General features: G+C 43.0%; 1 protein-coding gene across 1 annotated transcript; it reads right to left on the bottom strand.

Annotated features, from left to right (window-relative positions):
* Positions 1 to 2,392: 2,392 nt before the first annotated feature.
* On the bottom strand, positions 2,393 to 14,041 carry LOC138066676 (uncharacterized). The gene is made up of 6 exons (XM_068937413.1): positions 14,033 to 14,041; positions 13,351 to 13,376; positions 12,873 to 13,042; positions 9,057 to 9,288; positions 5,078 to 5,179; positions 2,393 to 3,416 (listed from the first exon to the last, which is right to left on the bottom strand). The coding sequence occupies exons 1-6, from the start codon at positions 14,039 to 14,041 to the stop codon at positions 3,206 to 3,208; spliced, it is 750 nt and encodes a 249-aa protein (XP_068793514.1). The 3' UTR covers positions 2,393 to 3,205.
* Between the last annotated feature and the right edge of the window lie 10,229 nt (positions 14,042 to 24,270).

The following is a 24,270-nucleotide window of genomic DNA, read 5'->3' on the forward strand; positions in this document are numbered from 1 at the left end:
TCCGTCTATGCCTCATCTCCCTTTTTTTTAAGATTCGGATCAGGATACTTTGCAGCCATGCTGGCAGCATACATATCCCGCAGACTGTGATATTTTCTGGTACTTTGTTACTGTGGTGGCAAAATATGGAGGCAGAATTTTTCTATTTACTATTAAATTTTCAGGGCTGGCGTTTTAAACAAGAGCACGTATGTTTTTGAAATGGATGGAGGGAGGGCTAAAGATAAACAAAGAGGAGGTGCTCAGCCCTGGCTGTGCAGTAGGGAATGGGAAACGAGGCCGCTCACTTTCTGGCTTTCTGTCTAATGGAGTGGTGTTGATGGATTTCAGAGAGAACCTGTCCGGCTTCCAGAGACGCTGCTGATACAGCACTGGAATTTGAAGATCTGGGGAGGAGGAGCAGTTGAACCCAGAAGCCAATCAAAAAATAACGAGAATGTGTAATCTGGTCAAATAGCCTTTTAAAAAGAATAAAAAATCACAGCATCTTCTGGAGTTGTAACTTGACATTTCAGAAGATGGGAGGAAGAGTATGCCAGCAGGAGCTTTGCCACGATGGAGGGAAGAGTCACAGAAACTTTCTTGTCCAGCACCAACACTGCTATAAGCACCAGTGGTTTGAAGCTTTGTTGTGCTGTGCTGTGCCCTAGGAAAGCATGTGATTAACCCGCTTAACTTGTGGGCACCATCTGCTTGTATTAAGAAGAGAAAGGTTCTAATGTGGATCTTAATGCCTCAGGTAGATCTCCTAGCAACTCTAGGCACGAGTTTTTTCTTACTGAGATTATGTACTATTGTGTGACCTGTTTAGTTGTATAAGGTCCTGCCGTGCCAACAGGACAGCACTGTTTTTGCAGCGGCAAAACTTAGTATGGTCTTGCTGTATTACTGATAGTGATAGAAGCTCCGACATCGCAAAGCTCCATCTATATTTTAAGCTCCTCGGAGAAGATTTTTCTTTCTACCTTTCTTCAATAGCCCAATTCTCTTCTTGGTGACCCTTCCTTAAGAGATAGGGTCAACATCTCCTTTTGGCTATGTTTTCAGCTCTTGTTGTCTTCAGTAGGACTTGTATTTGTTTGCCTGAGTGTGACAAGCTATTCTTATCAAAGGATGTTCCTATTATTTTGCTGTTATAATGATTTATGATAGTAAGACAGTTCTAGGCATGGTGTGCTACACAGGTTTGATGCATCATGGGTATACAACCTGCAGATTACTTGTGGCTGCTTTGTATTTATATCTTTAAAAGGTCCTTGTTTCACACTTCACTGGAGAGAAATTGTGTGAATCTCACTCTGAGGCAGGGGTTGGTGAGGAAATAAACAGATCAATATATCATGCAGCAAAATAAAATATATGCTGGTTTTCAAAAACAGGCAAAGTAGGATCAGAGCTGGTGTGGTTTTTAGAAAGAAGTTGCATATAGTGGAAAGGTCTGCAATTCATAGCAAAAAAAGGAGAAAACACTAGTGCTGTTTTCTGAAAAACTTACTCAATTTTGTCATAATTTCTTACCTTGGCTGTGAACTGAATACAGAACACTTCACCATTCACCTTTATCTGTTCTTACTGGGGCACGTAGTTCTTACAGAGGGCACGCAGAGTCTATGGACAGGCAGGAGGGCAAGAGAATTGGTGGGAAGAGAAAAAGCAATAGTTAAGTGAGGAAAGACAGATATATGTGAAGGATGGAGGAATACAGGGGGAAGGAAATTTGGCAGGAATGATTTTGGAAGAGGCATGGATAAATGCCTGTTATGTGTTTGGCCTGGACAGTTGGACTGGATAGACTTACTAAAAGTTAAATTAAAGACTTATTAACAGTTAAATACCCGAAATGGGGTGGGGATGGTGGTAGATAGGAACTCTGAAGGAGGGAGAAAAATGTAATGAACTGGATATACATAGAAGCATATAAGCCCACAGTTTAGGTTTGGAGGAAAGAGGGTTTGAGTATCGAAAGGGCAAAACTCTGTAACAGTGGCCTGTGTGACATGGACTTTATGAGGCATGGGTAAAGAGGTGGAGAGTACTGCAGGGGGAACGTACCATTAAAGGGAGAAATAGGAATGAGGCCTTTTAGTAGTAACAGAAATGAGAAGACCTATGCATAGCTGAAGCAGGGAGCAGGAAAGGGATGATGTAATCATAAGTCCTTCCATGGGATGTGGGAAGGTAAGAGTGTATTTCGGGAGTTGGAAGGCTGTCATATTTTTATTAGTGAGGAAAAAGAACTGTGCTTTGAAAAGCCATGAAATGAGAGGGATGGAACTGGATAATAAGTAGAAATATAAAGATCTGAGTCTAGGAGGGCACAGTTATGAAGCAGATGTGGAACCAAGTGGGGAGGGAGCAATATGCTGATGAGAAAAAAGATGTGTACATATGCAACAGGTTATTTTTACTTTATTATTAATCATTTTCTATTGCAAAATGGAAAAATAACAAGGGTGGTCCAAAATAAAGTTGCCAGTTCATGTCATATTTCAGCTTCCAGCTGAGACAATACTTATTTTCTTTTGTATCTGGTACAGAAGTCCCCAAAAGCTGCACTGAAACAGAGGGATCCCTTTAGTCCATCTTAATAACAACATCTCTATAGTTAACTAGAAAATGAACATTTGTGCAGTTGCTAGCAGTTCCTCAGCTCGGACACTGAGGCTGACTGAGCCAGAGCTCTTCAGTGAAACTGCATGAACGATTTTTAACAAGGGTTTGGAGATGTAAAAGTGTTCATGGTATAATACACCCACACTCGTAGACATTTTTCTGAGGGAAAAATTCCCCTGGAGTTTATGGCTGTCCCTTCCTCCTGCATGGCAGAGCAGGGAGATGGGTGCTCCTCTGGGTTTCTCCAGGGCCTCCCTCTCTGCCTTGGGCTAGGGAGTGAGATAAGGATGCAGGAGGTGGGAGGATTTTTAGACCACTGCTGTAAACTGGATGGGACAGACATCAGCCCTATGGCAGGCTCAGCAGAGGGAGCCTTGGGTTCAGTCCTGGAGCTGAGGAAGAGAGCGGACCTTAATGCATCTCCGAAAGAGAAGGTTGCTTTCCATTGCCTCCCTCTTCTAGGACTCTGGGCTTGTTGCTGGGACTGGGAATGGTTAGGCAATATCACATGGTTCCTGTGTGCATATATAATATTGAATATTTTGCACTGTCCATGCAGTTTATGAAACACTTAGTGCCTGCCCCTGTGACTTCATGCTCCAAAATCCAGCTTTCCCACTGCGTCCCTGTGGTGTCTGTTGCTCTTCTGGCCAAAAGAGGAACTGGAAGAGGACAACTGCATGTAAAGTGAGTCCGTGTTGTCCAAACTTGTTTGCTGTCCACTGTAGTTATAGCACTTCAAACTGTCTAAACATCCTGCTGCCTGGCATGGTCTTCTCCGCAGAAGAGCCGGTACATAGTGGCTGGGGAGCGAAAGGTTTCTGTTATATGGCAGCTCCCAAACAGGCCCCTGGTTAAATATTAACTTATTGCTGCTGATCTTACAGGTCATTTTATTGTATCTCCAACTCTCTCGACACACAAGGACACACAAGGAGAGTGTTTGGACAAGTGACGTGTAAATTTGAATTTACTATGCCTGGCTGAAAATTTTCCACTGTTAATTTTCTGGTCAAAAACTCAGACTTCTGACTAGCTGAGTATTTTTAGAAAATGTCTGCTTGCCTCAGAAAATGTTTTTGGTCAAAGCCTAGCATTTCTTAAGTTTCAGCTGGAAGGCTTTCATTTTTCTGACAGTCATTGTGCAGAAATATTTGCTCCTCAAGTTAACAGTTCTTTTTCAACAACAATTAGGATTTTATATTGGAAACTTCCTGTTTTCCAAACAGTTTTGTATTTTAGCAGCCCATGCGCCTAGCCATGGTTCAACAAAAGCTGTCTGTGTGCCAGGCCAAGAGGCAGAAAAGAAGATCGATAGCAGTGTGTTTGTGGCTGTCCATTGTTTAGGACAGCAAGTGTTAAGTAAAGATAGCTTTAAAACAAAATAAAAAAAAGAACCATTTTTTGAGATATGTTGTGAAAAACTTTTCCTATTTCCTCATCCCCAAACTTCAAGGTCTGAAATTTTTTCAGGTATTTCTCAACAGTTTTTTTCATATATGAGTCTATCACTTCACTGAGATGAAGCAGTTATTAAAAAGCTGTGCCAAGACAGTTAGGGCAGGAGGGTAAGTCCCAGCCCAGGACATCTGACATGATGATACTGCCAGCTACCTTCTGTTTTCTTCACTTCTTATCTGTTTTTCTCTTCACAGTAAATGAGGAGCCTGTCCCCTACAGAGCGACAAATTTAGTGAGTAGCAATAGGTTTCGAAGCAGTAACTCTGCTACTTGCATTAGAACTGATCTGCCTGTTAGACCAGGTAAGAGTGAAGAAAGCAAGACCTTCTAGAAAACATATTGGCCTGCGTATAATTTTAAACACAATTTGCCTTGTAATTTGATTCTCTGGAAAACATGCTGGCCAGTAAAAGACTACCTCTAACAGGGACTTTAGATTAAGCTCAACATGTTAACATGTTTTTAACATACCTTCCTCTATGATTTATAAAGGCCTGTTGGAAAATAGGCAGTAGTGCTCTCTAATCTCGCTGCGTTGCCTACTGGAGCACATGGGACACTATCTGGTCTCTGCCACCATCTCCTCATGCAGAAACATGGAATAACAAACGTGAGGAAAAACGTGTGATCCTCTATTGCACGTATAGCTATAAACTAATTGAATAGTGTTTCCACCCAGAAGTAGTAGCATTCACGCAAGGACAGCTGCTTTGGTGGGTAGACCTTCTTGCAGAGGTTTTGCCCTTGAGCCAAATAAATTACAGGTGTGAGCACCTCAGGCGATTGCTCTGTTGGATGAAGAGTAAGTACTCCAAAATGCATGTGGAGGGAAAAGGACCTCTCTCTAAGCCTCTGCCTGCTTCCCCCTAGGCTAATCCAACCTGACCTTCCCTTCCAGCACACTAAGTCTCCTCCCCTGTGGCAGCAATTTTTGTGTGAACTGGCTGGGTGTGTGGGTTAAAATCTGCGTGGACACCCTTATTTGGGCTGGCTAGTAACTTACCCTCCAGATAGAGGTGACTTCATTATGTTCCCTCCTGCCTGTGCAGAGATACAGAGGACTTTTCCCCCAGAAGAGCATGTATGGTTGGCACACTGAGTCAGGCTGCATGAGAAATAGAAATAATATTGCAGGGGTTGTTTAGATAAACAGGAGTGGACAACATTTTCCAAAAGTGTCACACAGGAGCTATGCTCCTTTGGCAGAAGACCTGGCTGAAGCAGTACACGTCCCAGTCAGTCATTCAGGCCCCTGCGCTTTTCCCTCTGTTGTATCAACCCAGCTGACTCGCAGCAGAGGGAGGCCTTAGATTTTCACCACTGCGAGTTCAAAAATTTAAATTTCCATAGGATCGATCTGGACAAATTTGCACCCTTGAGTTGACTTATGATGCATTACACACCTTCACATGCTGGCGTTCATGGGCAGAGCTGCCGGTTGGCATCACAGAGATATCTATTTAAGAGCTCAGTGCTGAATTGCCATAGTTTATTCCTTTCAGCAAACAGCCACAAACCTCTTTACCATTTAATTAAGGTATATGGTTGAATCTGTTGAATCCTTCAAATAAACAAGGCTGCTATAGGCAGTGTCTGAAACAGTGCTGAGTACCTCCACGTGAGCCAGGCTTTAACCAGCGTTGGTGCAGAAGCAATATAGACTTGTTACTTTGGTGTGAAGAGCAGGATTTGCAAATTTAGGCCCAGAGCAACGCTAAATGGCCATCCAGCTCCTGAACCAATGTACATCCAGCCAGCTTAGTCTGGGAGCTAGGCAGGAGGATGCTGGTCTGACAGCAACAGCCACATGAATGCACTACCATTGGAAACCCCTGACGTGCAGGATTTCAAGCCACTCCCTGGTTCAACAGGAAAGTATGGAGATGTGACTTACTTTTCTAGGAGAAAGATAGGAAAGTTTCAAGATGAATAGTAGTGCATGTCCACCCACCCCCAAATAGTTTCTTTAGCTGCGCTGACTATCATGGGCAAAGAGGATGAGCTTGAACCAGGGAAATAAGTGCCCTTGATTGCCTGAAGTCAGAACAGCCCCGCTGCGCACCGTTGAAGGCTGTCAGGGCTCTTTGCATCTCTGTTCCTAGGGAGGGCTTTCCGCTTTTGCCGCTGAAGGATGTTCATGGTGTGCATCCTACCTGGCCATGGACTGAAGGCGATGCAGGAATATTTCAAGGCATGCTCAAGGGAAGAGAGAATGGTTGGAGAGTGCATATCACCTATGAGAAATGGTAACGGGAGGCTGGGAGGGGCAGAGGGGGCAAGCCATTGAGGGTGTTTGGCCAAGAGCCTGGAGTCTGCACTAAGTGTAGCCATTGGTAGACCATTTATCATACACTGTGCAACCAGCCGCTGATTGACAGCAATTACTATTTTTTGCAGCTTCAAAATGTTAGTTGCAAGCTGTGGTTACTGCTGTAGTGTGAAAAACAAATATTTAGAGGATGAAAAAAAGGGCTTTTTGGTGATTTTGTGCTTTTTTTCTAAGGTTAATGAATGTTCCTGGTAACTCTGGAAAACCATAATGGAAGTATCTGCATACCACTGAGATGAAGCAACTCCAAACCATCCCCTGTGAAGAGAATCTCAATCCTTTGCTGCTGTCTGGTAGAAATGAATGGACAAAAAGAACTTGAACTATGGGTTTTGATAATGATAGAGGAGGAGCTTTCACCACTATTCCAGTGTTGGACTGCATCTGATGCAGGCTCATAGAGGCAGGGGATTGTTATTAAAGCTGTCTGAATAATCTGCAACAAGTAATTGAATGGAAGAGCTTAGTCTTTTTTTCTGTTTCTAAATTATTTATGAGCCAGCCCGGATATTCTTGAATGTACTTGTCTGAAGTAATCCTGCCCATAATTTCTGTGAATGGTCATTTATTTTTAGTTTGCCTATGAGCATTTAGATAGTCAAAATGTTAGTTGTTTGAACTGGACAAACAATGACAGATTTCTGTTCCATGGCTACATGAGTGTAACTGAGATTTCCACTGAGAATATTCACAGTTACCAGTGAATATTCTGTATTTCTATGTTTTCTTTCTGTAAACACTTTTAGAAATTAATGTGAATCTTTTTGGCAAATATATATTCAGCTGCAATATTCATGGAAATAAAAAAGGGGGAAGATGCAATTAAGTAACATTTCTTTGGAAAGCATTAAGAAATATTTCCTACGATCCTTGTCATGGCTAAATGAATGATTTTAGTTTTTATGATTCGCAGTCTGGAACCACTTACTCAGAAGTAAGTTTGCGTAGAAGATTTCTGCTTGAACCTGACATAGTCCATCAGCCCTATGACTGCAAAAGGGTGTCTACTCACCATGGTTCAGGGCTGAATGATCTTCTGACTCCACTCACACAAGTGGCACAGGCACAGCTTGCTGTTCAGGAAGGCGAATGCCAGGGGCTGGCCTGCACCTTTCTTGTCCTGAGCCCCAGACACCTTTTTCCCTGGAGCCACTGGCAACTGAGATCAGCAGAAATGACTGTGACTCTCAGCGGTTTGGAGAACTGCCTCAGCCTCTTGCCAAATTTTCAGGCTAAATGAATGGGACGTTTCCATGTGGAACTGATGTAGCCCGGAAGCTCGCCGACGCACCCAAATCAGCTCTGTAGCCAAGCCACAGCGAGGCTCTGTAGCCTCCAGGAAATTGGTAGATACTTGGTGCCTGGAGTGCCCTCAGCTCTGTGGTGCTGCAGCCACTTTGCCAATAGTGTTGGAGTCAGGTAATTCAAAGCCAACGAGCTCTTCTAACCTTGCTCGAGGAGTTTCTGTGGCTACAGTTTAGGGTTGGCTATCAGCCCAGGCAGGACTGAGGGAACTCACAAAGGAGGAAATGGGACAGGAGAAGCTCGTGGGTCTGCTTTCATCTTCAGCCCTGTGTTTAGCTGTGATGGCCAGATAGTTTTGTGATTAGCACACCTTGAAGAATAAATCGCATATGCATATTAAGCTCAAAATATTCAATACTAGACACAGGTTAGCCTTCTTTCCCCCCCAGAATTTGACATTTGTTTTTAATAGGGAGGAAGCAATATTCTGCAAATGAAACCAGTGCATGAATCCCAGTTTTGAGTCCCCCAAAATTTTTCTTCTTTCATTTCTTTAATCCAGGCTTGTTGTTGACACGTCACGTTTTGAAAGAAATGTACTACAGCAAATGATTTTTCTGCCAAAATTTCCTAACTTTCCTGAATCCTCTATTTCCAAACAGCTGTTCACTATGCTGTTGTAGGTTGGTGGGCATTTTCAACACGCTAGGTCTTTCTGGGCATGCCTAAGAGCAGCTGGCTGTACCTGCATTGGCAAAGCACTAGCCAAATCAGTCCTCAGAACCAAGGCTGTCTTGTGCCTTGGATGTCAGAGGTCACCAGAGCAGCAGATCTGATAGTGCTTTAAAGCAATATCTTCTGATGCCTTATAAATTTCTCAAACCTTGCAATGTCAAACCAGTTTCACTTAAAATTTTCATTACCATCACATTAGCTACGGGCTGCCTAGGAAGTTAATGGAAAGCAGGAGATCAGTAAATGCTTAAATCTAAGGCAGTGTGGACAAAAATGTGGACTTGGATTCAGCAGATGAAATCGGTTGTGCCCTTGGGCAACTCACTTTACTCCGTTTCCCTTCCCAACCTTTGTCTTTACCAATGAAGCTGTAAACATGTGAAGTTTCAGATAATAGATGAAGAAAAGAAAATCAGGCTTATGGTAATAAGGTAGAGGGAGAAAAATAATTCTGCTCTTTCTTTGGCCCCTCCTGCTGTGCTCCAGCATTTTGCCGGGCCCTTTCCTCGTCTTTCTTTGCCCAGCATCCCCCTCTGTCCTTTCCCTTATTGGAAATCTGAATCGTCCCTCTCTTCCTCCCACTCCTTTGTCCTATTTTCCCGTCCTGCTTTTCTCCTTTTCTTGTGTCCTCGATCACCCTATAGACACCCTGTAAAACATCTTTATCTTTTACCTTATAACAAAAATAAAAAATACCATTCTTCGGCAGTGGGAAGGCTGAACTGGAGGGGTATCATGCTGTGGGAGCACTGAGTACCCTTGCAGGAGACGTCCCACCATGCTCAGCTGCTCTGAAAGAAGTGGAGGGCTACCTTCAGCATTGGTGCCTTCCTTCCTCTTTTTCATTTTCCCCGCTTTTTTTTCTCCTCTTTGTATTTTTATCTTCCAATTCTCATTTTCCTTTGCTGGAATAAAAAAGGAAAGAAGAAGAGCTGAATGGAGGAAGATTGTAGCCTAGGGGTGTTGTCTAATGGAGAGAGTATCTGCTTGTGTAGCTTTTTCTGTGGAAAATGAGAGCAAAAATAACTTTTTATCATCTTATTGACATTTTCCAGAGGGTATTGTAACTTGTAGAACAAACTAAAGACAGAATTTGTTGCATTTTGGCTATTGAAATGTTTAGACCGCAATTTACAAACTTCTAAATGCTTTTTTTTTTCAATTATCCTATTAAAAAAAAAGATTTTTTTAAAAGAAGCTTTCCCAAACAGATTGACTCCCCTTTTTTTGGTTAGAGATTCAATTTTCCACTTGCACTAATTCAGTACAATATTTTTGTTTCATAAGAAACATTGCAAAAATATTCAATAAGGAATGCAGAATCAGCTGTTTGAATGCTTCACTCATAACTGTTTGTATTTTTTTATTTTACTTTACCTTTTTTGGCTTACATTTGATGGGAAGTGCTTTATATGCTAAAGTACACCACGCACTCCACTATTTTGCTCTAATGCGATGTTGTATCACTGAACTGTAGCTAGCCGGAACACATCATGTGGTCACCTCATTTTACAGCAAACTAATAGCTGATGATAGAGGTTCATGTATACAGCTACTGTGTGAGCTGGACTTGCTGGGGAAAGATCTTTAATAGGAATTGTTCTCAGCCAGTTAGTCTGAAAGCCCATCTGTCATTTTGGCCTCTATATGATGTGTGTGTGGAGGATAATGGAGGGTTGGGATTGATTTATGCCTGAAAAAAAAATAGCATGAAAGGGTGGCAACAGAATCACAGACCACAAGAATGGTGCTTGAGTTGTGCGCTGACTCCCTGGGATTCCCCCCATCCCCTTCTGGAAAGGAAATGAATTTCATGTCATTTGCTTACAACCCCCTTGTTTTGCTTTTTAAGTAATAAAAGAGCTTGAGGCCATGCTTAAAAGAATGAAAAATAAAGAGACCACTGTACTGGAACATGGGGTGGGGGTGGGAAATGCCACTCATGAAGTTATTGAAACAGGCTGCAAATGAACCCTGGGAACCAGCAGTTCTGTGAGAGAGGAGGAAGATGAGGATGGCTTTTTTAAGAACAGCACTAACTTCCACCCTAGTGCTCTGCTGGTATTCCTGGCCCATCTATCTGTGCTTGTCTTGTTTAATCAGCTTGCGAGCTGCGCTGGGCAGGCGCCCCTAGGTGATGCGCTGACAGCATCTAGCTTGATTTGGATTGCTGGGTTCTACCTAACCCTAAATAAATGGAGGTGAGACACGTTCCTCAAGAAAGATAAAGGACATTGGTTCTGGGGAGCACTGGATGGAGCTTTCTCAGTCTCAAGGGGTTTAGGGAGGAAGATCTGAGCTGCAAAGCCCAACGCGTGAAAGTGAGAGCAGCATGCATGGAGTGTGGAGCTCACCAGTGGCACGTTTTTAGCATCCAGGGATGTTTAACAGTTGTTCCGTCAAACCAGACTGAACTGCCTCTGGCACAGTCCTCTTTACCCCAACAGATTAGGAAGAATGCTTGCATAGAGCTGGATAGAGGTACTGAGCTTTGTACAATTTTTAAGGCATTAAGTCACCTCCATTTCCAGTGAGGGAAATTACACTAGTGTCATTTTTATTAAGAAATATAGCACAAAGGATTAGCTGACTGGTTGGCATTAGTGGCCTATGGTGTTAAATTATAAGAGCTCATTTGTCATGATGCCATGATTAAGTCACTAGGCAGGTTGGATCCCACTTCTTTGGGGTGAAGGAGACTTGGCCTGACACTTGTGCAGGATCTAGCAGCTCCAATGAGAAGGAGTTGGCGGTATTGGTATCTGCCTGTTTCCTTGTCGTTAATTAAGGGCAGCTGGTCACAGTGGAGCAACTCAGGCCAGACCAAGAAAATCAGCTACAGAATAAGGTGTGATCCTAATCCCCTCGAAAAATGAATGTGTTTCTCTCACACGGGGTAGACAAGACCCAACTAGATTTTGCATGTATTTGGAAAATGTTCTCCATCCTTGCAATCTTACAGTTTTGTGGCATGATCTGGAAGTATAATAGAAAGTTGACTTTGCACACCAGTGAGTCTGGAGCAGTGCTTTAACCCTGTCTGATTCCAGTGTGCTATCCCTGACTCTTGCAACACCATAAACTTTCCTAATGTAAGTCTGAAGATCACATGCTTGTGTTTTAAGTTGTAATGGATCAGTAAGCACTATAGTCTTGGAGCGGAGTTTGAACAAGTGGATGGGACGGTCAGGACCGAAATACTCAACAGACCTCACGACTCTGACTCTAAAATTTCTCTTCATACTCTGTCCCAGGTTCATCGAGTGCGTAGTTAGGATGTGCCCAGCATGGAAAGAATGTAGTTTAACTGTTCATATTGTAATCTTCCCACCCGATATATTTACACAGGTTAGGATAATTCATACAGGCTTCTACACGCCTGCAATCGTATTTCCTACACTGTCTGTTTTCAAATGCAGAAACAAAGATTCAAGTCCTGGAATGATCTTCCTTAAGACTACCTGGATCTTGTGTATTTGTACTTCATGAGCCTAGAAACACAACTGAGCTTGGTAGGACTGCTAGTCTAAAAACAGCAGTGCCTCGGATCAGGATGAAGGTTCACTGACCAAACAGTATGGAGGAAATCTGGGCAGTGCTCTAATTTATTGTCCAGCATTAGCAGCAAAACTAGATGCATAAATCATAATGATTAAAAGCCTCATGTGTCTTCCTTTTTTCCTATTTGCAAACTGTCCTAGTAATTTTCTCAAATGCATTTGTTGCTCAGAATTTTTCACTGAGTAATTTCTAGACATAATTCTTGTATTTTTATCTTGTCTGGAAAGTAATGCTGTATTTGACATTGGAGCTGTTTTCATTAGAGACATAAATCTTTCTTTTCTCGTCTCTGAATCACATTTCCCATGCTACCATTTGCAATTACAGATATGCAACTTGCTTTCTTCGACTGTTCTTCAACGTCCATTTATCACTGACTGTTTCAGCTGCTGCTGAAACACTAGCAAAGTAGATCACTCATGTATTTGTGACAAAACACACACAGATGCACAAATGTACTTGCACAAAAATTAAAACAGCAAATGAGCATCTGTATTGTGTCTGAATGCTAGACTGATGTACAATAGAAAGGGGAGACCACCCATGTGCTGTGTAAACATCCATATATGATCATCATGCTCCCTTCATCATCTTAGTAGCCCTCCACTGGACTCTCTCCAGTAGTGCCATGTCTCTCTGGTACTGGGGAGCCCAGAACTGGACACAGTGCTCCAGGTGAGGCCTCCCCAGGGCTGAGGAGAGGGGCAGGATCACCTCCCTCCCACCTGCTAGCAACACTCTTCCTCATGCACCCTGGGATACCATTGGCCTTCTTGGCCACAAGACCACATTGCTGCCTCTTGCTCAACTTGTTGTCCACCAGGACCCAGGTCCTTCTCTGCAGAGCTACTTTCCAGCAGGTCAGCCCCCAGCCTGTCCTGGTGCACCTGGGGGTTCTTCCTCCCCAGGTGCAGGACCCTGCACTTGCCTTTGTTGAACTTCAGGAGGTTCCTCTCTGCCCAGCTCTCCAGCCTGTCCAGCTCCCTCTGAATGGCAGCACAGCCTTCTGGTGTATCAGTAACTTCTCCCAGTTTAGTATCATCAGCAAACTTGCTGAGGGTGCACTCTGTCCCTTCTTCTAGCTCACTGATGAACAAGCTGAACAGGATTGGACCCAGTACTGACCCCTGGGGGACACCGCTAGCTTCAGGCCTCCAACTAAACTTTTGTGCCACTGATCACAACCCTTTGAGCTCTGCCATCCAGCCAGTTTTCAATCCACCTCACTATCTACTCATCTAGCCCGCACTTCCTGAATTTGCCTATGAGGATGACTGTCACTATTGCTATTTGCTTACATGACACTGAGTCAATTCCTAAGCAAAATGACCTGTACAGGCTTCTCCTTAAGGGCATCCTGGGAGATTGAACCCCAAAAACAGAGAGAACAGAAAGTGGGTGTTCACCTTGGTAGGCCAGTGCCTTGGTAGGCCTTAAAGAGAAGGGAAGAAGGCAGGAAAGTCAACATAGACAACTACTCCATTCTGTACTTTAAAAGAAAGTGTTGGCCACCAAGGAGAATGGTTGCTAGATTGCTAACCTCAGGTAAAAAAAAAAAAAAGGGAGAAGAAATATTTTTTTCCCTGATCGTAACTCAGCTTAGACGCTGAGCTGCTCAGACAGCTTTGGGCACAGAGAAGTAGAGATTACTTCTCTCTGGGATCAGGCACCAGCTGAGAAGAGATTTTTTGGGACACAGTTTTTGGAATTAGGTACCTAAATTCCACTGAGGTCTTACTTTCTGTGGCTACAGCCTCTTTGACCTAGTCTGATGTAAGCAGAAAGCTTTTGGGCATGGTGCTCCAATGTGAGTGGAGCATTTTCTACAACGAAGGGAGAAGCTGAAGTAGAAAAACTGTTTGCAGAAAACCTTCTGAACCACAGGAAGTTCCATCTGAACATGAGGAAAAACTTCTTTTCTGTGAGGGTGACCGAGCACTGGAACAGGTTGCCCAGAGAGACTGTGGAGTCTCCTTCTCTGGAGATATTCAAAACCCATCTGGACGTGATCCTGGGCAGTGTGCTCTAGGTGACCCTGCTGGAGCAGGGCGGGGTTGGACTAGATGATCTCCAGAGGTCCCTTCTAACCTTGGCCATTCTGCGATTCTGTGATTCCTAGCTCAGAATTTTACCAGCATCGCTGGGATAGTACATTTAAGTTGTATAGCAAAGAGGAAAATTTCTGCCAAGCCTGAAGACTAGAGCATTCACCTTGAATTAAGCAATGGATGGTATAACGTATCTGAACATCCAGTGGTGGTATAACATATCTGAACCCAAACGCAAGCCAATGCATGCATGCCAAAACATTTGGCAATTGTTTAGTGGAACAGTGACAGCCTTAATAGCACGGCATTAGGCAGGGGGCCAAGAGGCAAAAATATTTGTAAATAGGGTTTGCTAATTTTTTCCACTGGCAAACATAATAAGAGAAGGAGAAGGGAATTAGTGCTGTGAAGAGACAGGCCCGGGAGCACACGTCCCTCTAGGTTTGTGAACAGAATCCCTGTTTAATCTAAGGCTGCCCACATGCAAATAAGAAGTGTGTGTGTGTACGTGTGTGTGTGTACGTGTGTGTGTGTGTGTGTGTACGCGTGTGTGCTGTGTGTGGCAGGTGATGTGAAGAAGACATGGTAAGGAAATATTCCTCGAGTTCAGGAGCAGGAGCTGAAGGATAATTGGAGCTATAGAAGGATCCTTCCTCCTCCCCAAAAGGATACCAGGGCCTAGTTATGAAATCAATACTAGCAAAAGTTGCTAAATATTTCTATCTATGGACCTGTCCTTCTGAAAGCTCTCTCATGGTGTTGATGCTTGGCAGCTGCTCTAATGGGTATGACCGTACTCTGGCTTTCTTCCCTCCCCTCGATTGCTTCCTCCTCCTCTGCACATGCAAAAGAATTACTATCTTTGAGGTGTACACTGAAGCGCATTGAAATAAGATGATTTGCCTGGAGTCAGCCATGAAATCTGTAGCAGAGCCACAGATTTCTGTGGTGACTGAGCCTGGATTTACTGTATCTCTTTCCTATATGTTACTTGGAGAAATCTGCTGTGCAACCTCTTTCTTTTAGAAAACAAAACCTTCTCAGTACAGCCTCTTATTTCTATGGCTGTTGTTTCTTCTCAGGCCTACGCGGTGATTGTGCGATACTGACTGTGAAATCCTAGTCTTACGAAAGTCAGTGGAGATGTCACTTCCATAGAAATCAGGATATTAGCATTAGATAAGAACAAACAATTTTACTGTAAAAAGAATGGGCTATAGAGATTTCTGAATGTATGCAGTGGATGAATTGAATGATCTCCTCGCATCCAGCATCATGCTGTTACCTTTCTCCTCAACTCTAAAGCATGATAAGCTGTATCTCTGCTCTGCATACAGTCCGGTACCGAAGGAGGTGATGCTTGTATCTTAGCTGCACCTAAGTTGAAACATTTTGAGGTTCCCTTCTGAAATGGGGTTTATCTAGCTCAATTTGGATAGGCTTTAGCCAAAACTTAAGCTCTAAATAACTATTATCAAAATAGTGAAAAAAGTCTTGCAACACACAGTGCTCACAGAAATAATATAGCCTTATATAAAAACTCGAAGGTGATTAACGATCAGATTTACCTCTTAACATTTACCTGACCAAAAAAAGGGCATCTTAAAGGCCAGAAGAAAAAGCTAATGGGTGTTTTATACAAATAATGCTGGTATTCCAACAGTGCTGCATAAATCACAGTCTGCCAGTTTCCCTCTCTCTGAAATCGTCTGTGTCTGTACAAGCTAAAACAAGAAAACAAATGTTTAAGAAAGAACTTGCACACCTAGTCATATTTTCAGAAAGGGCTGGGAACAGCATAAATATAAAATATGTTTAGCTAAAATTATCACATGATGGCTAATACCTTCCCAGTAGCATATTTAGTTTTTTCTAGCAGAATATTTTGCACTGCAAAGGTTAAGTTCTTACTCATGTGAGCGCTGAGAAAATGAGTGACTGTGTAGAAAAGCTTGACATGTTCATTCACGCAGATTCATGTACGATCAATAGTGAGTCATGCAGTTTGATCAAGGGGCTCTGCAGCCCATGTTTGCCAGCGGATTGAGGCTACAGGAGCCTAGAATATGGTCCTAGGAGTTCAAAAAGTTGCACCAACTTATTAATACATTTAATAAATATTGTAAGGTGAGAGCAAAAGGGCATGGGCTGACCATTATGCAAAACTTTTGCTGTTTGCCGAGAGCACAGAAGGTTGCTTGCAGGGAGATCAGGAAGAAAGCCCCCAAGCACGTTGCTTTTGTTGCTTGCTGTGACCAAATCCCACTAAAAACAGCTTGTGATTTATTTCAGCTGCATAATAATATTACAAAGTAATAAAAATAAAGGCATATTTAATGATGTCCTTCCATTAAATGGTATGCCCTGGCCGTCTACCAATGGCTATACAGACCTACTGGCGCCTCTGTCAAGGCTCTTTCTCTCAGTGTGGGAAGAGACATTAAATACCACGACAGAGTCCTATGTGCCATCAGGTTATGTTGCACAATTCATTTCCATTAGGCAAGTCATTTTTTCCTTTCCTTGGCCATTGCAACTTTGTTATGCTAATAAATACACTTGTGTAGCAGGACCCAATTTAAACAAAGATTTGACATAGTAACATTGCTAGACACATCCTGAATGGGACATCTGGGTCTTATCACAGCCGAAGGTCTCTTCCGTCACCCTCCCATCTTCACAACTTATAAGTGCTATGAGGCAGAGCTGTCTTCAAGATCCAGTACACATTTGTTATTTCCATCATTAGTTTAAAAAGATCAGACCATCCTAGTTCAGAAGAGAAAAGGAAGAAGACTTTTGCACTGTACAGGGCATAAGAGAAAAAATGCAGAGGTGAGGAATTATAAAGATGGCGAAGAAATCATTTATCTACAAAATCTTTCTCAAAGAATTCAAACGTATTTTACAAAATAGACATGGATCACTCCTCCAAGGACTAAACTGCAATGATCTCTGAGGCAAGAGCACAGCGGCCGTGCTGTGCTGCTGTATCATGCTATGTATGTTGAAGGACACTACACCCATAGAAGTTCGGCAGCAGGGAACCAAGGCAGGCAGAGCTACAGTTCACCAACCGTTAAGTTTTAGAAGCCTGCTCTTGTGGAAAGTGCAGTGCAATATGCTGCTAGGATCTCCAGTTTCTCTGCCGAACTATTTGGGGTAGGCTGGAAGCTACTCTCAGGTGGCCAAAATGAAGTGAGAAGCTTTTCTCCATATAGACTATCAAGTGCTGATTTACTGAGAAAAAGCTATAATGGACTTTCTCTGGCTGTCATGGACTGGAATTGCTCAAGCTTTCGTATCCCATCCCAGCCCATCTCACACACTGTGTCCATCTCTGATAATACTCAGTGACCTGCACTATAGCTGCTCACATTGTGGGGTCCCTCATTACTGAGTGGAGCTCTTCCAGGAAGCAGACCACAGCCTGCTTAGCTGCCGCCCTGCGTTTCTGTCTAGGGGCAACACAGGCAGCGAGTGAGATGCTGAAGTGGCTGGAAGTCAGGAGCAGAGACTGCAATGCCGGACTTCCACTGCTCAGGGTCTGCAGGCTTCAATAGACTCAAATACACTGTAGAGCAGGGCCAGGCTGGGCGAGGTGGAAGAGAGCAGGTGAGGTGGTTGGCCTCATACGCAGACCCTCAGCAGTTTTTCTGGGAACTGGAGCTGTGGTCAGGGATTTGCAGTACAGATATTGTGCAGTGTGAGCTGCAGTGTCACTGTGAGATTAAACCTAACTATCTGGAAAAATATAGCCACTATGGTCCTTAATGCTATGTAAAGTGCTGGTTCATCTCTGACTCATAGATGGTTTCCCACATCCTGAGTTACGAGCACCGCTTTCTGTAGCGCTCGTGTTTTTTTGACAATTTCCCATCTCAGGATCAAGCAATGTTGACCTTGGTTAATTATTCCCAGAGGGAACGTATATACACAGTATCCTCCCACACAAAGCTGTGGTGCCAGACTAATCCCGACCTGTTCCAAAGGTGGAGGCAAGGAGCACGGGGGCAGGGAGAGCGGCCAGGGTTTGCGCAAGCAGAGGGGATGAAGGGCGAGCTGCCCTCTGGGCGGGCACAGGGAACAGGCAGCGGCAGCTGGGCTGGTGGGAGCTCTGCAAATGGATCTCAGCACCTCTCCCACAGCTCTGCTCTCTCCACATGGATCCTGCTGGTTTCTGCGCTGCCCCAGGCAGCACAGCTTCGGTACTGAGCAGTAACAGTGGCACTGTGGCTTTGCAATCGTTTGTGTGGCATAGTCTAGGATCACGCACAAGCCCGGTCAAGCACATTGGCCTACTTTAAGGTCCCCCTACTGCCTCCAGAGAGATATAAAGCTACATCAGCACGTTGGGGAATGGCAGACTGTATATCTTGACAGTGAGCTGCTTCTGTTTTGCATCAAATTTCTATGATTGACAGGGTTCATCCACACAATAGAGGTAACATCACTTGTCTTCAGGACTTAATACAATTCTTTAAACCTGAGACCTCCAGAAATAGTAACTCGAGACCAAGTAATGCTGCAAGTTTTCAGCGTGTGCAGCTGCATTGCAGAGGCTGAATATTTTGGCTTCTGGTAAATACCAGAGATGGTTAGACGCTTTAGCTAGGGTGTGAAACAAGTGTTTTTGCTTCCCATTTCTTATTGTCACATTTGCTCAGGCACCTGCAGCTCTGTCCATTTGGTGGTCTCTGAATGACCTTCTCATATATTATCTTGGTTCCCCTTGGTTTCCCCTACTCTTAGATCAAAGCTTGAAATGAAATGCTGTTTACCTGCAGTTTAGTCTGAAGATCCAAGTGAGTTAGGCCGCTGTCGTTCTTCAACTTACAAATCACTGACCAATATTGAAAATATTTTTTAACCTGTTCTTAACCTGTCTATTTAGTCATAGAAACACAGTACAAATGAGTCTAGCAAGGTTTCTGCCAAGTATTTTTATACACTCTAGCGTGCTCAGTTGTGTTCTGATCCTGTCATCAGCAGTGGAGCCCCTTTTTGAGAGAAAAAAAAGAGTTCTTTAAAATGTTGCCGTGTTATTGCTCTGATGCTTCTTAGTGATGGTCCTGATTGACAAAACAAGTTTTTAAACAGGCTAGGACCAGGAGATAAAAATCTCATGACAGCTTGGGCCTTTTTCTCTTAACAAACCCGGAGTGTTTACTGAATCTGTATGTTTAACCGAGACCTTGTGCACTCTTGCTTGATTTCGTATAACAGCCTGCTATTCACCCAACCAAATTCACCCAACATATAGTACAATGAACATTTAATAGCATATTATGCATTTATTGCATGATTTATAATATACTATATTATATTTATGATACACAATATAATTGTGTATATTATGTTATATAGAATTAGTGTTATTTTAGAACAGCTCCATATTTTAGAACAGTTTCCATTGCCCTCATAGGGCAATATCACAGTGGTCTTGGTAAAAGTATAAATTGCTAATAACAAGCACATGCTGAAGCAAAACGTTTACTATTGTATGCCTGCTTTATAATTCCTACATAAGGAGGGAGAAGGAGAAGGGGAAGGGGAAGGAGAAGGAGAAGGAGAGACCAGCATTTTTCCCTTTCCAACTTTGCGTTTCACTTAAATTGCTGGTCTAGCCAGTTCTATAATAAAAATACAAACAAACTCCTGAAAGTGGGGTGTGTGACTCAAAGAGATTGGCTGGATAGGTTCAGGGCCTAACCTTTAATCTGCCTTGATCACTCCTCCAGGATCTTTTTCAAAAGCTATTTTTCTGTACTCTAATGTTCTGCCAATCATAATTTGTATTTCTGAACACATGAAAGGACCATTTCCTGTCTCCAGTGGAAAAAGGGAGAAAAAAGTATTTAAAGTCAAAACTGAATTTTCTTCTGAAGCTTACTACGGGAAAACAAAAGCTGTTTCCATTATGGGCGCTGTTCAGGCATCTATTTAAAAATGATCACATACAGGAGGTGTTAACAAGCCATGTGCACCGGGTTACATTCTCTTTTCCATTCAAGTGTCAGCTTTGCTAGCTTGCAGTCAGAGGCAAATCAGTGATCCATGACTGAGCACATCAGCAGAGTATGATGTAATGGGCCCTGCACTCACTCCATCCTTCACACGGGCTGTGGAGCCCAATCGCATGGAGTTAATCATTGACATGAAAGAGGAGGCCTCAGAGCAGACGTGGGAGGGGGCTGGGAAGGGGAGTGCACCACCGGTAAGCTGAAGTGGTGGAAATTTTCCTCTCCGGCCGAGCCACTGAAGTCTCGAGGAGGTGTTTGGTATTGCTGGGGGAAGGCTCTTTGATAGGAATTTGATGCCAGTTTCGTGTTTGGAGGTGATGTTTTATGTGTAACAGCTCCCCACCACCACTCTTCTAATCTCTATTACATATCTACAGACAAAACAGCTACTTGGCATTGTGCTGCGGATGTCTGCAACTTTTGCCAGGACGTTGAACAGAGGCCAGGAACTTGGGTGGAGACAGGAGCCAGAAGGTCATCTGGGGTTGCTGCTCTTTGTTAAAGCTAAATAATGTTGTGAATGTACTAAGCCCCTTTCCAGGCACTGATTTTTTTTCAAGGCCTTCAGTAGTCATTTTTTTTTCATTGGGCTGGATCCATGTACAAACATGTGAGGCAGTGCGGTCTGCTCATTTGCACTTAGCATGAAACCCTGAGTTGGAGTTTTATTGAGGAAAATAAAGCAAAATACTCACTGCAAAGTTTACTTTCTGGGAACGAGAACTTGGGTTCTTTGTCATTTCCTCTCTTTTAGACACTGATCAGATACTCACCTTCGTGAAACTATCAATAGATTCCATTATTGTTCTCTGAGAGGAGAAGTTAAAAAAAAATCTGGAAGTGAGCTGAAACAAATTCTGGCATCTGGAACAGCACAGTTACAGCTGGATCCGACGGCACTACTGAGCAGTAGTTCTCCATTGTCACGCTGCTGGAATCGGCAGGAATTGAAAAATTGCATGACTGAGATTTGCATTTTACATGATTGATGTTATTAAATGAGCTCTATAGCTGCACAGCTAGATGCATCCACTTAATCTGACATGCAAGATGCCAAAGTTTACATATATTATTGAGTCATTTGTGTGGCTCTCCTTCATAAAATAGGCTTCAGATGGAAGGAGATTAATATTTGAGCAGTCCAGATTATGGCCTCTTCCCATGTCAAATTATAACAAAAATAGTTACAGAGTTATATGGATACAGTAAACAATTTGTTTCAAGAAAATCATGGTATGATGTTCATGGAAAATCGTGAACACATGAAGCTCAGGGATTCCTGGGAAAACCTCCTTCTCACTCATGAGACTAACACTACTAGAACTGTAGGCAAGCGCCTTCTTCCTCATTTTTTTCAGATATTCTTTTGCCTGTGAACATACCCTGCATATTGAATTATACCCACCCTCTACTCCACTGCCTGGGATGTAACAGTCATGGGAGATATGTCGCTGCAGTTGATACCGGGTAGCTTTTTGGTGCTGGGGGCAGCCCTGTTCTTCCATATCACTCCATTGCCATTCAGTGGTCCTGTGACTGATGTGGCTGCATGCCATCATGTGATTTGTCAGTGGAAAATAATCTGCCGTACAAATTATCAATGTTTTTCCAGTCCTGCTATTCAAAGTCTCCCAACCAGCTGCCCACAGCTCCGACTGATGCAGATTTCTTCATGCACAAGTATGGGTTGTGTGATTTTGATGTGGTAAAGGGAAGTCTCTCTCCCCCTTATTTGTTCTTGTAGATCCACACCTGTGAAGACTTGCTGGTATCTCCTCACAGTCCTTGGCAGAGATGAGGGGCCCTCTGCTTCTTTAGATACTGGATTTTGGCCTGCAAAATCTCACCAGCGTTACCTTAGGGAAAATGAAATCTGCTCTGAAATGGGGCTGGGCACTTTCAGGAGGAGTCTGAAACCCAGCAGTGAATCATATGGAGGCAAGAGAGCTTTTCCAAAACAAGCCTGCATTTTCTGGTCTTCTGGATTCAAAAGGCGAAATCTAGGCACAAATGGACAAAACCTTATCCTAAAGCCTTGAGGAGCTTGTGTTTCTCCCAGATGCCATTTTCTTGTGACATGTCACCAATGTATAGCTGTTTGCTGAAAAAATGTCCTTGCCGTATGGTTTCTTTAAAGTTGTTCCAGAGGTGTTTAATGTCTGGTTTGCTTCTGTGGTTTCGCTGCTAGATAGAGGGCCGCATACCATTGTGAAGGACCTTTCAGGTTAAACAATTTACTTGTAAATATCCCAGTTCTGCATTTTCCTCAGTCCAGGGTTTCTAACTAATCCTTTCCTTTACAGTAAAATGGGGTATTCACAGCATGAGGTGTGGGCCTAAAATATGGCCAAAAGCCTCCACAGTCCTCTCTGTTGTGCTTGGCCTCTGTTTGAGATGGGGTGAGAACGACCGGCAGCCACCCTGAGAAAATTCTGTAACTTCAGGTGTTTGCCAAATCACATTATGTGCCTGACGCCCTCCTGATCCTTAACAGTCCTGAGGGGATGTGTGACACATTCTTTATATGGTCCTTCTGTTAGGAAGAGTTTTTTGTCACTTCCTTATTATATAAATGGCAACGTGAGCATTATGCATTACCCATCTGCTGCTCTTGTTCATCTCCGAAATGGGACCGTTTCACAGCAAGCAAAAAAATCCTTGCATATAAGATGCAAATATATAAATATGTATGTACATATATGTGTATATATATATTATATATGTATTTTTTCCCAGAGTCTTGCTGGATGGGAAGCAGCATAACATAAACTATTTTTTGCACGGCTATGTTTATGCAGGCTGTGGCACCGTTTTCCAGAGCCATTATCTAATTCTAACATCTGAGAGACTCTTAGAATAAGATTTTGTGGTAACCACAAATAACAAAGGGAGAAAGATTGGTGAAAGGTAAAAAGGCTGATCTTGATTTGCAGCAGGCAGGCTAAAATTCCCCGCAGTCTCTCAGTCCCACAGCACAGCCTCTTTATGCTGCTTCACTGTTTAGTATGGCTTTTTTTTTTTTAAAGGACAAGACAAATTGTCTAGCCACAAGAATTTAAACAATGCTTTTAATCTAAGTGAAGAAATGTGCTCTACTGCTTGGCTGCCTTTTAAGCCGAATTTTGCCGTTTCTCAGCACAAGGTGTGTTCACAGAGTGGGGGGAGCAGCTCAATGCAGCTCAACGTAGCTGCATTGTAAACCTTATTCAGCTACACTGTGCTTCGTTTACAGGGCTGAGGGTCCCAAAGAACCTTTTGCCATTTTTTTGCCTAAGACATCTTCCCAGTGGTGCCTGCCACCCGAGCCAGGCCCAGGTACACCGTTTCTCCAGGCACGCTGCTCCTTCCTCTCTTAGGCCAACGCGTTTTCTATTTCGTGGGGACCCGATATTGCTAGTGAAATTTTGTGTGTGTGTGCGTGTGCATGTGCGTGTGCGTGTGTGCTAAATCAGCAAGTAATACACAACTCATAAATGCCTGAGCTTTAGATAGTGTCTCTCACTGAAGTACACAAGCGGCTTGTAAGGTCAGGAAGGTTGGCCGTCCCTGGGTATAAACATCTTATTAACATGCAGTTGGGAGAGTCTGTGCACTATGTCAGTGAAAACAGATATGCATAGAGATACATGCACAGACATATATACATATTAGAAAGAAAGGAGACAGATGGTCTCTATTACTTCATGTAACCAAGCACAAGGTGCAGATGATCCAAAACAATTATCAATGGAGTTTTCTTATCACAGAGTTTTAAAGAGATTTCATTCATCTCATACTTAGTGGCATGGGTCCATCTCCAAGGACATATATGATATAAGGTTTTTTAAATATTGATAATAAAACAATTTTTTCTGCTTAGTATAATGTTATGGTTTCAAAGTGTAATGGTTTTCAGTGTTTCAAACTTGCTTAGCCCTTTAAAACTAGAAGCAAGTGCTTATGCACCACCAGGATCCCCGGTGGTTTCCCATTTCCAGCAGGAATATATGAGTGTTTCTTAGCTTTTTTCAAGCCAAGGACTACCTAATTATTTAGGAAAAAGAATCTGCAGACCAATTATATGACTGCTGCCAGAATGGTTTCATTTACAGCAGCTAATCTTCTAAATGGGCTACTCTTTGGACATACATGTATTTTTGTTTTCTCCATTTTGTCTCCTTGCTGCTATTGTGTGAGAAAATGCAGGTGATTTTTTTTAAAATTGAAAAAAAAAAAAGCTTAAAATTGTTGCAGGGATTATTTTTTGATTTTTTTC

Source organism: Struthio camelus, chromosome 1 (genome assembly GCF_040807025.1).
Source record: "Struthio camelus isolate bStrCam1 chromosome 1, bStrCam1.hap1, whole genome shotgun sequence".
In the NCBI taxonomy this organism is placed as follows: domain Eukaryota; kingdom Metazoa; phylum Chordata; class Aves; order Struthioniformes; family Struthionidae; genus Struthio; species Struthio camelus.